The 20,196-nt window shown below is 40.1% G+C and overlaps 1 protein-coding gene across 1 annotated transcript in view; it reads right to left on the bottom strand.

Moving 5' to 3' along the window:
• ITPR3 (inositol 1,4,5-trisphosphate receptor type 3) overlaps positions 1-20,196 on the bottom strand; it is a 373,063-nt gene that overhangs the window by 163,210 nt on the left and 189,657 nt on the right. The window contains exons 22-28 of the mRNA XM_073666508.1: positions 16,514-16,710; positions 13,069-13,198; positions 11,927-11,984; positions 11,671-11,833; positions 9,208-9,372; positions 7,425-7,499; positions 7,121-7,246 (exon numbers count right to left, since the gene is read on the bottom strand). Coding sequence (XP_073522609.1) covers positions 7,121-7,246; positions 7,425-7,499; positions 9,208-9,372; positions 11,671-11,833; positions 11,927-11,984; positions 13,069-13,198; positions 16,514-16,710 — 914 coding nt within the window. The remainder of the gene's footprint in view (positions 1-7,120; positions 7,247-7,424; positions 7,500-9,207; positions 9,373-11,670; positions 11,834-11,926; positions 11,985-13,068; positions 13,199-16,513; positions 16,711-20,196) is intronic.

The following is a 20,196-nucleotide window of genomic DNA, read 5'->3' as shown; positions in this document are numbered from 1 at the left end:
TTGTCCTGTTGATAAATAAATGATGGTCCAACTAAACGCAAACCGGATGGAATAGCATGCCGCTGCAAGATGCTGTGGTAGCCATGCTGGTTCAGTATGCCTTCAATTTTGAATAAATGCCCAACAGTGTCACCAGCAAAGCACCCCCACACCATCACACCTTCTCCTCCATGCTGGGAACCAGGCAAGTAGAGTCCATCCGTTCACCTTTTCTACGTCGCACAAAGACACGGTGGTTGGAACCAAAGATCTCAAATTTGGACTCATCAGACCAAAACACAGATTTCCACTGGTCTAATGTCCATTCCTTGTGTTCTTTAGCCCAAACAAGTCTCTTCTGCTTGTTGCCTGTCTTTAGCAGTGGTTTCCTAGCAGCTATTTTACCATGAAGGCCTGCTGCACAAAGTCTCCTCTTAACAGTTGTTGTAGAGATGTGTCTGCTGCTAGAACTCTGTGTGGCATTGACCTGGTCTCTAATCTGAGCTGCTGTTAACCTGCGATTTCTGAGGCTGGTGACTCGGATAAACTTATCCTCAGAAGCAGAGGTGACTCTTGGTCTACATTTCCTTAGGTGGTAGTAGCGCTTGATGGTTTTTGCAACTGCACTTGGAGACACTTTCAAAGTTTGCCCAATTTTTCGGACTGACTGACCTTCATTTCTTAAAGTAATGATGGCCACTCGTTGTTCTTTACTTAGCTGCTTTTTTCTTGCCATAATATAAATTCTAACAGTCTATTCAGTAGGACTATCAGCTGTGTATCCACCAGACTTCTGCACAACACAACTAATGGTCCCAACCCCATTTATAAGGCAAAAAATCCCACTTATTAAACCTGACAGGGCACACCTGTGAAGTGAAAACCATTTCCGGTGACTACCTCTTGAAGCTCATCAAGAGAATGCCAAGAATGTGCAAAGCAGTCATCAAAGCAAAAGGTGGCTACTTTGAAGAACCTAGAATATAAGATATATTTTCAGTTGTTTCACACTTTTTTGTTAAGTATATAATTCCACATGTGTTAATTCATAGTTTTGATGCCTTCAGTGTGAATGTACAATTTTCATAGTCATGAAAATACAGAAAAATCTTTAAATGAGAAGGTGTGTCCAAACTTTTGGTCTGTACTGTGTATATATATATATACACATACATATATATACACACACACACAAAGCAGGTATGGAAAGTGTTCAGACCTCTTTAAATTTTTCACTATGTTTCATTGCAGCCATATGGTAAATTCTAAAAAGTTCTTTTTTTTCTCATTAAAGTACACTCTGCCCTCCATCTTGACTGAAAATAAACAGAAATGTAGACATTTTTGCAAATTTATTAAAAAAGAAAAACTGAAATATCACATGGTCATAAGTATGCAGACCCTTTGCTCAGACACTCATATTTGAGTCACATGCTGTCCATTTCCTTGTGATCCTCCTTGAGATGGTTCTACTCCTTCATTGGAGTCCAGCTGAGTTTAATTAAACTGATAGGACTTGATTTGGAAAGGCACACATTTGTCTATGTAAGACCTCACAGCTCACAGTTCATGTCAGACCAAATGAGAATCATGAGCTCAAAGGAACTGCCCAAGGAGCTCAGAGACAGAATTGTGGCAAGGCACAGATTTTGCCAAGGTTACAAAAGAATTTCTGCATTACACAAGGTTCCTAAGAGCAGAGTGGCCTCCATAATCTGTAAATGGAAGAAGTTTGGGACCACTAGGAGTCTTCCTAGACTTGGCCGTCCAGCCAAACTGAGCAATCTTGGGAGAAGAGCCTTGGTGAGAGAGGTAAAAAAGAACCCCAAGATAACTGTGACTGAGCTCCAGAGATGCAGTAGGGAGATGGGAGAAAGTTCCACAAAGTCAAATATCACTGCAGCCCTCCACCAGTCGGGCCTTTATGGCAGAGTGGCCCGACGGAATCCTGTCCTCAGTGCAAGACATATGAAAGCCCCCATAGAGTTTGCTCAAAAACACATGAAGGACTCTCAGACTATAAGAAATCAGATTCTCTGGTCTGGTGAGACGAAGATAGAACTTTTTTATGATAATTCTAAGTGGTATATGTGGAGAAAACCAGGCACTGCTCATCACCCGCCCAATACAATCCCAACAGTGAAACATGGTGGTGGCAGCAACATGCTATGGGGGTGTTTTTCAGCTGCAGGGACAGGACGACTGGTTGCAATTGAAGGGAACATGAATGCGGCCAAGTACAGTGATATCCTGGATGAAAACATCTTCCAGAGTGCTCTGGACCTAAGACTTGGCCGAAGGTTCACCTTCCAAGACAATGACCCTAAGCACACAGCTAAAATAACAAAGGAGTGGCTTCAGAACATCTCTGTGACCATTCTTGACTGGCCCAGCCAGAGCCCTGACCTAAACCCAATTGAGCATCTCTGGAGAGACCTGAAAATGGCTGTCCACCAACGTTCACCATCCAACCTGACAGAACTGGAGAGGATCTGCAAGGAAGAATGGCAGAGGATCCCCAAATCCAGGTGTGAAAAATTTGTTGCATCATTCCCAAGAAGACTCTTGGCTGTACTAGCTCAAAAGGGTGCTTCTACTCAATACTGAGCAAAGGGTCTGAATACTTACGACCATGTGACATTTCAGTTTTTCCTTTTTAATAAATTTGCAAAAATTTCTACATTTCAGTTTTTTTTCAGTCAAGATGGGGTGCAGAGTGGACTTTAATGAGAAAAAAATGAACTTTTTAGAATTTGCCAAATGGCTGCAATGAAACAAAAAGTGAAAAATTTAAAGATGTCTGAATACTGTATATATACAGTATATATACACACACACACTTATACACACATATGTATCTTAATTAATTTTGCAAATATGATATTATTTATTATTATAGCGCCATTTATTCTATGGCGCTTTACATGTGAAATATGAGGTACTCTCATTTTTGTGATACAAACATAAGAATAACTAGGTAATTGAAGGTAGTATTAACCCTCCAGAGATATGCCTACTCATTTTGCATCAGCTAAAAGATTGCATTGTCAATTGTGTTTGTATCAAGCATGTAAGCTTTTCAATACAGGAACATAAAAGAGTGGCAGCGGCAGTTGTTTCTAAAGCTGGCTCTCTCCATTCCTCTATCTTTATGATAGAGGAAGCTCTATACATTCTTCATAATAAGTATTATTTTGAAGCATACCATAACCTTCTTCCTAACAGAGAATAAAGATCCAAGCCAACAATCCTGCCGAGCACATTTGCATTAGTGTACACATGCTGTATTCAAGAGGGTTCTTTTCTTACTTTATTCCTTTCTTCTTCAAGCTATAGCTATAAATCTTTTCCCAGATAAGAAATCAATTTATCGCCTGGGCCCTGTGAAACATTTTTTTCAACGGCAATTTTGTGTGAATTGAGGATAATTTGGAAGAAAAATGTCCCATTTATAATTTGTGGCTCATTTAGAAAAGCAGCGCCCGAGGAAGCAAAGAAAGCAGATCTAACTCTTAGCTACGGCTATAATTTTACATTATACAGGTGCTTCTGGAATGTTCCAGCCATGGGCTGAAAGCAAATACAATACAACATGACAGTCACATTATTTTCAATCCTCAATGTACATTTATTTCATCTTATAGCGTTACATAGTATCGTGTATAGAGGTAAAATTGGATGTGCATGCATGTGTTACTTAATAGGCTGTAGAGACTTACAAATGTACTTTTATTTCAGCATCACATTATACTACCAAGCTTCCCACTTCAGACAGAAACATAAAAGACAATTAAAAGCTCCGAATATGTTTAAAGTACTAGACAGTCAATATCCGCTACATTCGGAGAGCATTAAACTGCCTAACATGCATTGCACCAGATAGGTGTATTACATTGTCTAACCTTAAAATATTTAAGTATTTTCTTGCCTGACTAATGAAAAATGACCATCACTGACATTTGCCACAAATTGCTATATAACAGGGCTATGATCACTTTCCCGTAGGGAGTATCGCTCCTGTGTTAGATGGAGATAAGTCATTCCAGGAAATCAATGCTCATTTGTAGGGCCAATGGCTCATTTATAATATGATGGTAATCCATAGAAACAGCCAAAAGGGATTTATTAAAGAAAGCCATTTTTTCATACGGCAACAAATTTGTTTCTATAGACAATTAAACAGTGTGTTGTCAATACAGAAAGGTCTTTCTTCATTTTTAGGGAAGAGTGCCATACTAGTGCTCTGACTTCAAAGTTGGTATGTATCAGAAAACTATATGACCAAGGCATAATTCTTAAGGGCAGAATAATTTCTGCAATATAGCGCTGAGCCAGGAAATAAAGCTGCCAGGATAATTTATTTTTTCTTAATATTGACTGAAAGTTTCTTGCAACTAATTATTATAGTCACCTCTTGCTATTACACAATTATATGTGAAGGGAAGAAAAGATGAGAGAAAATGGCCATGTCATTGGACTAAGAAGTTATGGTTACTGAAAGGGTATATTTGGAGGCTAAAAAGGCAAATATAACAATTCCTTCACTCGATCATGATTTCATTAGCTTTGTATCTCTGATACAGAGTTTTAGATTCCCTGCGCAGACAAAGATTCAAAAGCCAACACTATTCCATCAGAGTGATGGACCGATGTGACGGAATACTGAAAGCCGGCCATAAAACATAACAATGGCATGTGACTGCTGGGAGACAGCTCCAACATCAGAAGACCGGCTCTGGGAGGTGAGTGTGGTCCATTCATTTTATCTGGGGGATTTTAGCATGTTAAGAAGGGGAGGTCCAGTAGTAGACCATGCCTTTGATTTACACACTCCCAAAATAGTTTAATATAGTTAATACAATGCCTTATATTTACGCCAAATGGTGCCATTAAAAAATGTATTCTACAAAAAAAACACAAACCATTGTATATTAATGTTGAAGGAAAAAAAAGTTAATGGCTTTTAGAACACAAAAAAAATTCTGAAGGCCAAAACAGACTGCATCCTTAAAGAAGTTGTCCAGTACTTTCACATTGATGCCCTATCCGAGGGATAGTGCATCAATGTGGTCCCGCACGTGGCACTCCCACCAATCAGCTGCTATCGGTGCCGGCGGCGGCCAGAAGTCCTTACCTGCGGTGCTTGGCCATCAAGTTGTAGTGGCCGGCACTTGTTACAGCACATCCGCCTCCCATTCAACTGAATGGGAGGCGGATGTACAGTAGCCCGCGCCGGCCACTACAATTTGACGGCCAAGCACTGCAGGTAAGGACTTCTGTCAGGAGGCCGCCGCCGGCACCGATAGCAGCTTATCGGCGGGGGTGCCGGGTGCGGGACCCCGGCCGATCATACATTGGTGGGCATCAATGTGAAAGTGGTGGACAACCCCTTTAAGTAGCAAAGAATGTTAGCATTTCCTCCTGGTGGAAGGAAAAATGTTGTCCTGTGTAATGATGACCGGCGATAGGTGCACATCATATTGCATAATCTCATACTGGACAGAGTATAAAAAGCATTAGTACCACAGATAAGAAGGACAAACTGAGACCCCAGAGGAGCGAACAACTTTCAATCAGAGAAAATGGCCTCATGTAATATTGATTGCTTTGAATTAGAGTAACTACTTGATTACCATTCCGTAGCCTGATCATTTCAGTGAAGAACATCAGGTCTTATACATCTAGTTTAAGTACCAATATGTTAGCATCTAGAGCAGCAGCACTGGTATCACTGACAAGCCATTCACTCCAACAAGCACTGTGTAATGCTTCATTTAGGTCGGTTTCACACGTCTGGATATTTCTGGTACCGGAAAAAACAGTACCGGAGATATCCATGTCCCGTGTGTCCACATCAGGATCACACGGACAGAGCCTAGGATTCTGCACTACAGGTAGCGCTGTTCCCAAGAGCCGGGTGCTGAACACTTCATTATGGTTCCCTGCCGGCGCTGCGATCAGGGAAGCAGTGCGGGAGCAGTGGTAGTCTGCTCCCGCAATGTCCCCGTCTGTAAAAATATGAATAAAATAATAAAATCCATGTACTCACCTCTCCTAGGTGTCCCCCGATGTAATCCATGCGACCGCTGCTGCAGAGGAGCCGGGGAGAATGAGCGGCTCCGGAGCTGCAACTCAGCAGCGGTGTCCAGTCACTCACTGAGCGCAGCTCCGGAGCTGCTCATTATTTTATTCTTATTTTTACAGATGGGGACACTGCAGGAGCAGACTACCACTACCCTCATCATGGTCCCTGCTGGTGTTGATCACAGCTCCGGCAGGGAACCATGACGAAGGCAGTGTTCAGCACCCAGCGCTTGGGAACAATGCTACCAGTAGCGCCAATTCCCAGGCGCCGGTCCGTGTCACACTGATGACACACGGATGTCATCCGTGTGTGTTCAGCGTGGGGCACTTTTGCAGACAGTGTATTCGGAAAAAAACGGACTTGTCTCCGTGTGGAGCACAGGGACACTCGGTCCGTGGAAACACACTGAGATGTGCACAGACCCATTCATTTGAATGGGTCTGTGTCTGTCAGTGTCTTTGGTACGTGTGAAAACTGTCACCACTTGTACCAGAGATACTGACATGTGAAAGAGCCCTTACCCCTATGGTAGCATTGCAAGTGAACTGAACACAGCCGCTACTTTCTCCTGGGGATCATAGCAGCAAAATAGGAAAAGTGCAATTTAAGAACAAAAGGCATTAATGTGAAGGTAAGGCTCTGTTAACTTATGTGTGTTAATTTCTATGTATGTAAAAGTGAACGAAGGCTAGGTGTAGTATAACAGAAAAACTAAATGTGCATAAGCCCTATATCAAATACTGCATAAGCTTTCTATTTCAAGTAAATTCTGTGAGCAGCATCAAAGAGGGTGTCACAAAAAAAGATCCTTAAACCCCACCCCCTTTAAATACAGCAATGTGCGAGCATGCGTATTGCTGCTCAATTTGTATCGAGCTCCAATATATTCAGCAGTCCCAGGAACTTTTCTATTGTCGCTCTACTGAAATCTGGGACTGAGACTCGATTCTTGTGATCGGTGGTGGTGCCAGCAACCCCTTTTAAATATATACTTTTATGCACTTATATAAACATACTAGTTATTTTTATTATGCACAGTGAAATATATTAGTATACCTTTTCATATGGGATTTGAAGAAGATCAAGCATAACCTTATGAGCATCCATATTTTTGAGCAGTCTCTGTTGCTTTTTGCGAACTTGTTCACCAACACCGCACATTTTATTCAGTCTTTCTAAAATCTAAACAAAGGCAAAGATATATATTACATCGTAATATTCAGGGTAATCACATTGGAAAAAGGTTCCCATGAAATTCACCTATATGGATGGCATTAACTGATAAAGCTATATGGCATTAACTGATAGAAAACAGCAATGCCATATAGTTTTATGTTTGTAAGTTAAATGATCCCTTTACCTCTTTCACAAGTTGATAGTTTTCACTGCTCTTCTCCACAGCAGGTTTTCCAGATGCCTCCTGATTCTCTGTATGCTGTTAAGGGAAGAAAAAATATGATGGTTTTCATGTATAATTTTAGATATCAGACAACAGATGTATACTACTTTTCGGTTGTGTATATTTAAAGATTAGGCGGATTTTGTTATCCTTTGTATAGAGATGCTTAAATTTAGGGAGTTATTTCTTGCTATTTCATATAATATGACGTCATATAATTAAACCAGTTTCTAGTTGTGAAGAGATTGCAGTATAAATAATTCACCACCATGATTTAAAAAGCCACTGTGGCTTTTTTTAATCAACTGAGATTTATCATGGCGTGAAAGGGAAAACTGTCACATATGAGTTTTGCAAACATCTTTACAATTTCTAACACTTCCTACAAAACCTTTTGAATTCTGTATCAATTGGTTCTTAAAGGGAACCTGCCAGTGCACTCTATAGGCAGCATGCATGAGCAGCTGCAGAGGTTAATAATTCCTTTTGTGGGATTGAGTAGTAGAGCTAGTAATTTATTCATTCAAACCTCTGCTTACACCATGATGACATGTCCAATAGGTATACACACAGAGATAGCAGAGAATAATCAGTTAGGACCGCCTACTGGACTCTGAACGTAAAGTCAATTTTATCTCATAAAACTATCAATTTGTTCAGCTCATCCTGCTCTATGTCATACAGTCTGCAAATTGGACTCTGTTTCCAAGATAACGCATTCCCTTCCAAAACTGGCATGTAGCTTGCGTTTGCTTTATAACAGCCTGTATCAATACAACTCTATTATTTTCTATGGAACATTATAAAGAATATGTCACAGACATTGCTCAATTTAATGACATTTTAAACAGTGCCTGCATCATTATTGATACATTTCGCCAATTCTTCGGTTTGTCAGCATTTACTGTATTTTGCGGATTAAAAGACGCACCCCAAATTTTGGGGTGCAAAGTAGGAAAACATTTTTTTTTAAACAAAATGGTGTGCCTTATAATCCTTTTTACCTGGCGGGCAACGTTGGTGGAGCGGGTGTCACACACACCGGAGATTGGCGGCGGAGGCGGCTGCGGTAGGAGTCGGGCGATGCTGCGGGCCCCGTCCTCAGAAGAAGTGTCGCTGATTCAAGGTGGTGGTGGTGGCGGCGGGAGCGAGGCGATGCTGCGCCTCGGTCCTCAGAAGAAGTGTCGCTGATTCAAGGCGGTGGTGGTGGCAGTGGCGTCTTCCGAGATCTCAATCTCCACATGCTCCGGCGGTCATTTTGCCGAAGCACAGGGCAGGGCTATGTACGGGATAGGGAACCTCGCCTCCGCTCACTGCCGACTTCTGAGGATGGGGCCACAGCATCGACCCGCTACCGCCGCCACCACCGCCGCCTTGAATCAGCGACACTTCTTCTGAGGATGGGGCCCGCAGCATCGCCCTGCCACTGGCACCAACCTACTGTATCTGGGACCCCGATCCGACGAGGCCACCCAGGTAAAATACCATAAGTTCGCATTATAAGACGCACACCCTTTTTCCTACCAAATTTTGGGGGGAAAAAGTGCGACCTATAATCCATTAAATACGGTAAATTGAAATTATGTAAATTTGCTTTGTCAGCTCCTTCCTGCCCGTTTACACATTGCAATGTATTTTCAGATTTCTCTAGACAGCCTTTATTCATTTTAAAACTTACAGACCAAGCCATGAAGGCATTTTTTGAAGGGAAAGTTTCCAGTGCTGTCTTAATAAAATTTAATACCTCTTTCTTCTCCTTTTTGCTCCCTTCTGAGGAGCTTCCACTTCCTGATTTTTCTTTTTTGTCCACCCAGAGTTCAGACTTTTCTACCATTGTTCTCAGCCTGTCCAGCTCACATTTTATAACCTTGTAATTATCTACATCCTGGGCAGAGATAAGTAGTTGAACCTAAAAATCAGAATAACACTATTAAATGCAAAGTAGTATAAAATATAATGTGGCGAGATGTGTGATATTAATTAGTAAAAGTAACATAAGGTAGACAAACAGTGAACAATTTATAAGCAATATTTGATTGCCCTATTGTAAGTTGACCACATGAAGGAATCTCTGTTCACTTAGATATCATAAGGGCGTTATCAGATTATAAAATGCACAAGAATTTATATTTGTTATGGCCTGTATGTGAAAACTGTCAACTCTTCAGAGGGTTTCCGTGAACAGGCTCCACACAAGCCACTCCACTTAGCAGGTTCCAGGGAACGTTTTGGTGTACAACCTTATATCCCTATACAGGAATGTGACCTTCGCTGCAGAGACCTTTGGGTTGTGTTCATGGAGTAGCTGCTGGATGATACAGCAAGTTGGCAACGGGATGGTCAATAAACTGGGTCAATATTAGAGCGACTGATTCAATGACCGAATCAGCAACTAGGGGTGTGGTCGGAAGTAAAAACAAGGTCAAGTCCAATTAATCTGGCAAAGATGCTGGGCAAGAGACAGTTCATTCACTCCAGGGCCTAGTTCAAATAAGCATTCAAGGAATTAAATAGTAAAGTAGTGGTTACACAAGTCCGGTCAGGAATCAGAATATTAAACAGGAATAATCATGCAAGGAGCTGTAATACAAAGCAATTACTGACATTGTTATGATAATGCACAGTTATCATAGCAATCCTGCTATTGGCCCCGAAATCAATCATGCCACTGGTTATGGTTATTGATTCTGCTGACCAGCCATTGACTGGTCAGCAAGACCTAAATAGAATACATAGAGATGAAACTAAGTTGCTGATCTTAAAGAAATTAGCTTAGCTGGGTAGTGTGTGGGCTACCCAGAATGGGGCATTGCTAAGGCTGATCGGTATCACTTGAAAGTGAGAGGACTAGACGCTGTAATGAGGTGAGGTGATATTCCACAAAAGGCAGACAATCATTTGGCAACTTATCAGACAGTAGGCATTATAGCACAATTTTCTCTAACAATTAAAAATACTCTAACAGTCAATAAAGTACAACCTCAATTCCAAAAAAGTTCGGATGCTGTGTAAAATGTAAGAAACATAAGTGCAGTGATTTGGAAATTTTCCATTTAATTTGAAAAAATAGAAATTGATGGCAGCAACACATCTAAAAAAGTTGTGAAAGGGTTAGCAAAAGACTTGAAAAGTAAGTACTACCAATGAAAAACAGCCGAAGGGTCAATTTTCAATTAAGTGTAGAAATGTGGCATGTTAGATAGGCATAGTCTCTCAGAAGCAAAGATGGTCAGAGGTTCACAAATCTGTGAACAAATACGTCTAAAAATTGTGGACAATTTCCAGAAAAAATGTTCTTCAATGTAAAATTGCAAAGTATCTGAATACCCCACCATCTACAGTGCATAATATCATCGAAAGATTCAGAGACTCAGTAGAAGCCTATGTGCACAAGGAACAAGGCTGACGGTCAATATTAGATGCTCATGATCTACAGGCCTTCAGGCAGCACTGCATTAAAACAGGAATGATTCGGTAATGCAAATCAATGCCTGGACTCAGGGATACTTCCAGAGATCATTCTCTGTGAGCACAGTTCGGCATGCAAGCCACAAATGCAAGTTAAAGCTCTATCATGCATAGAAAAGTAACATATCAAGACAATCCAAAAAAGCTGCTGTCTTTATGTCTCTGGAAAGGCAATATCAATGCTGAGAGATTTTCGAACAACATGTGTCCCCATCTGGACAATGTCTATTTCAGGGAAGACCTTACATATTTCAGCAAAGACAATGCTAAACCACATACTGCATCCATCACAACAGCATGGCTTCACAGAGGAAGACTTGACCCAAAACAATTGAGCAACTGTATCCTACAGACAAGAATGGGATAACATTTCCAAAACTCCAGCAATTGTCTCCTCACTCCCCAGATGTTTACAGACTGTTGTAAAAAGAGAGGATGATGTTACACAATGGTGGACATGGCCTTCTAACAACTTTTTTGAGATGTGTTGCTGCCATCAATTTGTAAATGAGTTATTTTTTTCAAATGAAATAGAAAAATGTCTAACTTTCAAGATCTGATTTGTGAACTATGTTCTAATGTGGTGAATAAAATATGGCTGTAAGAAATTTCCAAATCATTGGATTGTTTTCTTTCCATTTTACACAGGGTCACAACTTTTTTGGAATTAGGGTTGTACAACAGTGTTGAACTTTCTATCTCTTTTATCCTCTGATAATCTCTGCTCAGTTATTGATACCTGTTTGAAGGTGTGCAGCACTTCTTGCCGTTGGCTAAAATGCTTGAATAGAAGTTGCAGAGATCCAGAGATTAAAGCTGGATAGTCATTCATGGTCAATTGTATGAGTACTCGCAGAAACATTCGGCCACCTTCATCATCCACCTCCAACATTGAATTCTTCCTGCAGTAATATAACCAGAATTCTGTTAAGGCACCGATGCAGCAGATAATACTTCTGGATTGCAGACTTTTTTAAATGCAGTGACTCTCTTACCCTACACAAAACATAGCTTCTGCTTGTTCTCCAATGCGCTCTAGATTTAGAGTAGCATCTGTAAAAGTAAGAACATAAACATATTTACAATTATCATAAACCATAATACTAGAACCTATGCTACCAAATAAGCTCCGGTTTTTAAAATTATATTACATATGATTATCTTTCAAGTGTTGGCTTATAGCATTGAATGACTATTACATGACTTTAAGTTTGCCGTAAAGAAACCAACATCTAAGCAGACCCACCCCTCTATAACCATGCATGCAATGACAACTGAGACTGCTTTATTGTTTAGCTTAATAGTGGCTTGGGGACATGTTTCTGTCATAAACCCCTGAAACCACTGTTCTGCCTGACAAAAAAAGGTCTGATCAGTTAAGGTATCACTTGCTTGATCCTTCTGTCCCATAAAAGTATAAAAAAACGAAGCATCAATGACATGACATTGTAAGAATAGTCTACAAAAAATATGATAATAAGGATGTTATGTGTGTGGTGAATGGCTGATAGCTGTCCCAACTACATGGAACTGTTTGCATAATGCATGTGCCTTTGTCCAACTTAGGCCCCATTCATATTACACTTTTGTTAACATTTGCCTCTGGAATCCATTAGGGATATACATCAATAAGCTTTAAAATAGCTTTCATGATGTATATGCTAAACGGATGCCATTACAGCATGTGTGTAATGGATGTCTAATCATGTAATCTGTTACCTATAGGCTATAATGGCATTTGTTTAAAAACTTATTGGAAAACTCATGATTTCATTATAGCCATATGGTGATGGATGCCACTGTTCGGCAACTATCACATCATCCATTAACGTACATTTCAGGACTTTTCCTGGGGTACAAGTTAAACACAAAGGAGTGCACAGTCCTGTCATAAACATGATAGCTGTCGGCCGATTGCGCAGGTTAGGACAATTTTAATCTAACGTGTAATGGCGGTTAACACTACCAATTCAGCACATATTTATTAAAAGGGTGAGCATCTGTGTGGCATCCTGCTATTTTTGGAGTTACTACTACTACTACAAAAAAAAAAAAAAAAAAAAAAAAAAAGCAGCATCTACAGTATTTATTTTAAACTATTTTGGCAATTGTAGCCTTTTATTTGTATGTGATTTACTTGTATTATCAAAGGCGGGAGCTGTCCCATCTGCTGCATTATCTTGCATTGGGAAAACTTCAACAAACTCCTTCTTGAAGACAGAGAGTAGAAAAGATATCCTGTAATCCAGTCGTACATTCAGGATGAACTGCAAAGAACCAAACATATCATTAAACCACAAAGTACGAAAGTGTAAGTAAGAATGCAGAACCAGGATTAAGGTCTTTAAAAGCATAAACATAAAAAAGCAAAGATGTTCAAGAACCCAATTTTGGCAGCTCAGGCTGATAATCATAAAGAAAAGGACCAGCTCACCACTATCAATGTCCATGACATACAGTACCACGGACGGCGTCTTAGCTTGGACGCAATGGAAACATCAGAGGAAGAAGATCCAACTCCGCAGCGTAAAGCCTTTTCTTTATTAGTGAAAGAATAAAAACATAACATGTCAAAGCTAAAAACCACAAAGTCCATAGTTCGGTGGTCAGATGACCGACCGGCCGATCATCGATCCACCCTTAGTCATGGATGAATAACACCAGAAACGCGTTGATCGCACGGACGGTCATTGGACCATCGAACTATGGACTTTGTACCTAGTTTTTAGCTATGACATGTTACGGTTTTACTCTCACTACTGGATTTATATTTTTTCACTGATAAAAAAAGGTTTTACCCCATGGAACTGGATCTTCTTACTCTGCTAGCACCGGCTGAACATATGTGTATGGGGACCTCCCGACCTCTACAACATCAAGTTTTACCACCCCTTCCCCCTCCCATTTTCGAAACACCAATTAGATATAACTGTATGACTTCCTGACTTCAACAAATGATGTTGGACAATAGAAGGATTGACATACTTAATTTCCATGCCTGATGATTTAGCTCTTAGATGAATTAAAACACCAGCAGTTTTTCCCGTTCCAGACACCAATGCTCTAACTCATCAAGGTGTTTACGCAAGAAAACTGGCATAAAAACCTTCAAATGTTGCAAAATTTTTGCTCAGCACAAAGTTGCACAAAAAGTCGGCCTGCTCTGTAAAGATTGGTGAAGCTGGGGCATGGCAATGCTAGCCTGACAAATGCATTAAAAGTTGCAAAGTAGTTTCATAATTTCATAGTTTGTAAGGTTGTATGAAGATATAAATCCATTGAGTGCAACCTATACCCTAACATGTTGATCCAGACGAAGGCAAAAACCTCATGAGACAGATGCTAAATGCCCGATAATAGGGGAAAAATTCCTTCCTGACTCCACACTTGGCAATCAGACTAGTTCCCTGGACCAACGTCCCATTACAGAATCTAGTGCCCATAACTTGTAATATTATAATTTTCAAAAATGGCATCTCTCTACTGTCCCCTCATATTTGTACATTGTAATAAGATCACCCATAAGCTTCTGCTTTTCTAAAATGAGTATCCCATTGCTTGATAATCTATCATGGAATTGCAGGTCATCTATTCCCTAATAACCTTTGTTGCTCTTCTCTCCACCCACTCTAATTCAGCTATGTCCCTTCCTATATATTGGCGCACAAAATTGATGCAAAAGAAGCCCCAACCAAGTATTGAATGCATTTACTGAACATACTTTTAAGCAGGCCAACATTTCGGATTTTAAAATCATTTTTCAAGCTGTTGTTATAAAGTATTCTAATTTACTGAGATAATGACTTTTATGTTTTCATTGGCTGTAAGCCATAATCATCAACATTAACAGAAATAAACACTTGATATAGATCACTCTGTTTGTAATGACTTTATATAATATATGAGTTTCATTTTTTTGTATTGAAGAACTGAAATAAATTAACTTTTTGATGATATTCTAATTTAGTGAGATGCACCTGTATTTCTGCCAAAACACCCAACACTGTAAGCAAGGAGGAATAATCCATCTTTACGATACAAAAAAAAAAACTTCTTTATTGGTACATGGTAAAATACAAAATAACATTCATATCGGCTTAGAGCTATAAGAAATACAGATGTGTTTCTGGTGCGTCATTTTTTCTCTCTAAGCTGATATAGATGTTATTTGGAATTTTAACATGTATACGGTGCCCAAACTTTTGCATTGGCCCATTTTCTTATTTGTTATTTGTAATTTTTAAGAAATGTAAAAAATAAAAAATATATATATACATATTGCCTAAAATACAAAGGAAATGTGTCATCTTTTCACTTTAGACCTTTTAGAGATCATTTCATCTTCAGCTTGCTTAACTGTTCACAATAACAGTAATTTTGACCAGAGATGCCGAAACCTTTACATGCCACTGTATAGAGATGAGCGAACACAAACTTGAAAGCTCGGGGTTCGTATTGGACAGTTAGCGTCTGGCGTTAAATGCCAAACACAGACTCCTCCCAGAAGTCCATTGCAATGTTCGGAGTTAAGGGGGAATTTTTTTCCAGATCCAAAGTTCGGGTCTCCATTTTCAATGGGGTTCAGGTTCAAGTTTGGGTACAGTTCTGGTACCAAATAGAGATTTGGTCTAAAGTTTGGGTAAAGTTCCAGAACCAGAACTTCCACGGGACAGCTCATCCCTAAACATGTGCCAATAAAGATTTTTATGTCCGTGAAGCTGGAACCCTCCTCCTTGAGTCCACCCAATTGCCCAAGTCTTTTTCAGTGACAGTTTCACCAAGTGTTTAATCATTTAGTACACATTTGTACATTTTATTTCCTCTGAGTGCATGCCCTTACACTTATCTATATTAAACTTCAATTGCAATTTCTCAGCCGAAGCCTCCGGCTTACATAAATCCTACTGAAAAATTACATTATTTTCCCTTGTGTTGATTACCTTGAAGAGTTTAGTATTGTGAGAATAATTCTACTCTGCTTGCTCTCTACAAGGTAGTTATATTAAAAAGAAGAGTCCCCAGTACGGACCACTATGGTACCCCACTGTTAACTGTGGCCCAATCAGAGTATGTTCCATTAATAACTACCCTGTCTTTCCTATCACTGAGCCAGTTGTTAACCCAGTTACAAATATTTTCCCCTAGACCGATTGCTCTCATTTTATGTACCAACCTTTGGTGTGGCATTGTATCGAGCGCATTTAAAAAGTCCAGAAATGTTGCTCTAGTGTCACTTAATGGAGCAACATTTCTGGCAAAGCGCATGCCAGTGGTAAGATGTGCTGAACTGTGAAGCGTTGTGTGCCTCTTAATGAATTAGGTGCATTTTATTCCTGCACGACCATCATTAAGACTGGCATACGAAATGTCAGTCTTAATTAAATGGGACAAAAGTGTGCATGTGTATGTGGAATGTGTTATGACAGTTAGTGTAGGTGTATGGACATCTTTACAAACATTTGAAGCTTGTTTTGTATCACTAATTTTGCCCTATAAGTCATCAGAATAAAAAGGTTAATTAAAACTTAAAACAGCATGCAATGAAATCTACTGGTAAAACCTGTAACCAATAGAATACAAACCTGAAGTATCTCCAGGATCTTGAGTTTAGTTTCCATCACAGTTATGTTCTCAGTTTCAACAGTCTTCCTCTTAGGAGCCTCCTGACCCACTACAGAATTCATGAGTGAAGATGAACTGAATACAGATGGTTTTCGAGTCAGCACCATTGTGGACATCATTTGCCCCATTCCTTGTATAGATCGCCTCACATTTTTTTCTAGCAAAGTAAAAGAGCATCAAAACAGAGTGCTTAGATGTACAAGAATTCATCCTCCTAAATATACTTTTACATACACTACAGACCAAAGGTTTGGACACACCTTCTCATTTAAAGATTTTTCTGCATTTTCCTGACTATGAAAATTGTACATTCACACTGAAGGCATCAAAACTATGAATTAACACATGTGGAATTATATACTTAACAAAAAAGTGTGAAACAACTGAAAATATGTCTTATATTCTAGGTTCTTCAAAGTAGCCACCTTTTGCTTTGATGACTGCTTTGCACACTCTTGGCATTCTCTTGATGAGCGGTAGTCACCGGAAATGGTTTTCACTTCACAGGCGTGCCCAGTCAGGTTTAATAAGTGGGATTTCTTGCTTTATAAATGGGGTTGGGACCATCAGTTGTGTTGTGCAGAAGTCAGGTGGATACACAGCTGATAGTCCTACTGAATAGACTGTTAGAATTTGTATTACGGCAAGAAAAAAGCAGCTAAGTAAAGAAAAATGAGTGGCCATCATTACTTTAAGAAATGAAGGTCAGTCAGTCCGAAAAATTGGGAAAACTTTGAAAGTGTCCCCAAGTGCAGTTGCAAAAACCATCAAGCGCTACAAAGAAACTGGCTCACATGAGGACCGCCCCAGGAAAAGAAGACCAAGAGTCACCTCTGCTTCTGAGGATAAGTTTATCCGGGTCACCAGCCTCAGAAATGGCAGGTTAACAGCAGCTCAGATTACAGACCAGGTAAATGCCACACAGAGTTCTAGCAGCAGACACATCTCTACAACAACTGTTAAGAGGAAAATTTGTGCAGCAGGCCTTCATGGTAAAATAGCTGCTAGGAAACCACTGCTAAGGACAGGCAACAAGCAGAAGAGACTTGTTTGGGCAAAAGAACACAAGAAATGGAAATCTGTGCTTTGGTCTGAAGAGTCCAAATTTGAGATCTTTGGTTCCAACCACCGTGTCTTTGTGCGACGCAGAAAAGGTGAATGGATGGACTCTACATGCCTGGTTCCCACCGTGAAGCATGGAGGAGGAGGTGTGATGGTGTGGGGGTGCTTTGCTGGTGACACTGTTGGGGATTTATTCAAAATTGAAGGCATACTGAACCAGCATGGCTACCACAGCATCTTGCAGCGGCATGCTATTCCATCCGGTTTGCGTTAAGTTGGACCATCATTTCTTTTTCAACAGGACAATGACCCCAACCACACCTCCAGGCTGTGTAAGGGCTATTTGACCAAGAAGGAGAGTGATGGGGTGCTACGCCAGATGACCTGGCCTCCACAGTCACCAGACCTGAACCCAATCGAGATGGTTTGGGGTGAGCTGGACCGCAGAGTGAAGGCAAAAGGGCCAACAAGTGCTAAGCATCTCTGGGAACTCCTTCAAGATTGTTGGAAGACCATTTCCGGTGACTACCTCTTGAAGCTCATCAAGAGAATGCCAAGAGTGTGCAAAGTAGTCATCAAAGCAAAAGGTGTCTACTTTGAAGAACCTAGAATATAAGACATATTTTCAGTTGTTTCACACTTTTTTGTTAAGTATATAATTCCACATGTGTTAATTCATAGTTTTGATGCCTTCAGTGTGAATGTACAATTTTCATAGTCATGAAAATACAGAAAAATCTTTAAATGAGAAGGTGTGTCCAAACTTTTGGTCTGTACTGTATATTGTTCAAAGGGTTTAGTCCTTTAGTACTAGTTTAGATATAATTTACTAAGTAGATTAAAGATTGAAATCAGTCTGCCTTCCCTGATAAAGAAGAAGTCCTATTAAGTTTATGACTCATTAAATGTGTGTATATACAGTCATTGCCGAAAGTGTTGGCACCCTTGAAATTGTTCCAGAAAATGAAGTATTTCACTAGAAAATTATTGCAATTACACATGTTTTGTTATACACATGTTTATTCCCTTTGTGTATATTGGAACAACACAAAAAAACGGCAAATTGGACATAATTTCACACAAAATCACAAAAATGTGATGGACAAAATTGTTGGCACCTTTCAAAAAATGTGGGTAAACAACTTTGTTTCAAGCATGTGATGCTCGTTCAAACTTACCTGTGGCAAGTAACAGGTGTGGGCAATATGAAAATCACAACTGAAACCAGATAAAGAGCAGAGAAGTTAACTCAATCTTTGATTTGTGTGTCTGTGTGTGCCTCACTAAACATGGAGAACAGAAAGAAGAGAAAAGAACTGTCTGAGGACTGGAGATCCAAAATTGATACAACAGCTAATCTCACTGGACATGGATGGCAAACAAAAATTGATGAAGGGTTTCAACGCAGGATAGGATAAGCAGCCCCAATCAAGTTCCAAAAAAATGTAATCTGTCCTGCAGGCTCAGGTTGCATCAGTGTCAGCTCGAAGTATCCGTTGATATTTGAATGAAATTAAACGCTATGGCAGGAGACTCAGGAGGACCTCACTGCTGACACAGACATAAAAAAGCTAAACTACAGTTTGCCAAAATGTACGTAAACAAAAATCCTTCTGGGAAAGCATCTTGTGGACAGATGAAATCAATGTAGAGTTTTTTGGTAAACCAGATCATCCTATTATTTACTGAAAACGTAATGAGGCCTACAAAATAGAACACAGTACCTACAGTCAAATATGGTGGAGTTTCAACAATGTTTTGGAGTTGATTTGCTGCCTCTGGCACTGGGTGCCTTGACTGTGTGCAAGGCATCATGAAATCTGAAAATTTGCAATGTAGTGCCCAGTGTCAGAAAGATGGGTTTCGCCCTAGGTCATGCAGCAGGACAATGACCAAAACATACTTCAAGAAGCACCCAGAAATGGATGGAAACAAAGTGCTGGAGAGTTCTGAAGTGGAAGCAATGAGTCCGGATCTAAATCCCATTGAACAACTGTGGAGAGATCTTAAAACTGCTGTTGGGAGAAGGCACCCTTCAAATATGAAAGACGTGGAGCAGCTTAAAAAGAAAAGTAGTCCTAAATTACAGGTGAGTGGTGTACGAAGCCTGTTGATGGTCATAAGAAGCGATTGATTGCAGTTATTTATTCCAAAGGGTGCCAACACTGTATGCATGTATATGCATGTAGTGCAGTGTGTGTATTAATATACTCACCTACTGCCGCTCTCTCTGGGATCTAGCACCGTTCTTATTCTGTTCTGACTGACATCACCCCTCTGCAGAGTCTCTGGGTCATGCTGCGCTCTGCATGATCCTGAGGTGACTTTTAGATTGTAAGCCTATTTAGCATCAGAAGGCTCCCTAGGAAGGGGCCAGAAGGGTTCTAGGTTCCTTAGGCTTACATTGTAAAAGAGGTTTCTAGCTCACAAACAGAGCAAACAGTGAGCTGGCTAATTGCAATTGCAGTGATGTCACTCAGAAGCAGAGAAGAATGGCACTGGACAACGGAGAAAACAGTGGTAGGTGAGCATATTAATACACTCACACTACTTTACATGCATATATACACACATTTAATGA

This window comes from Phyllobates terribilis, unplaced genomic scaffold, assembly GCF_046119375.1.
Source record: "Phyllobates terribilis strain yellow unplaced genomic scaffold, ASM4611937v1 Scaffold_2__4_contigs__length_985480577, whole genome shotgun sequence".
NCBI lineage: Eukaryota > Metazoa > Chordata > Amphibia > Anura > Dendrobatidae > Phyllobates > Phyllobates terribilis.
Note: the sequence above shows the minus strand (reverse complement) of the source record. Positions and strands in the feature narration are given on the sequence as shown.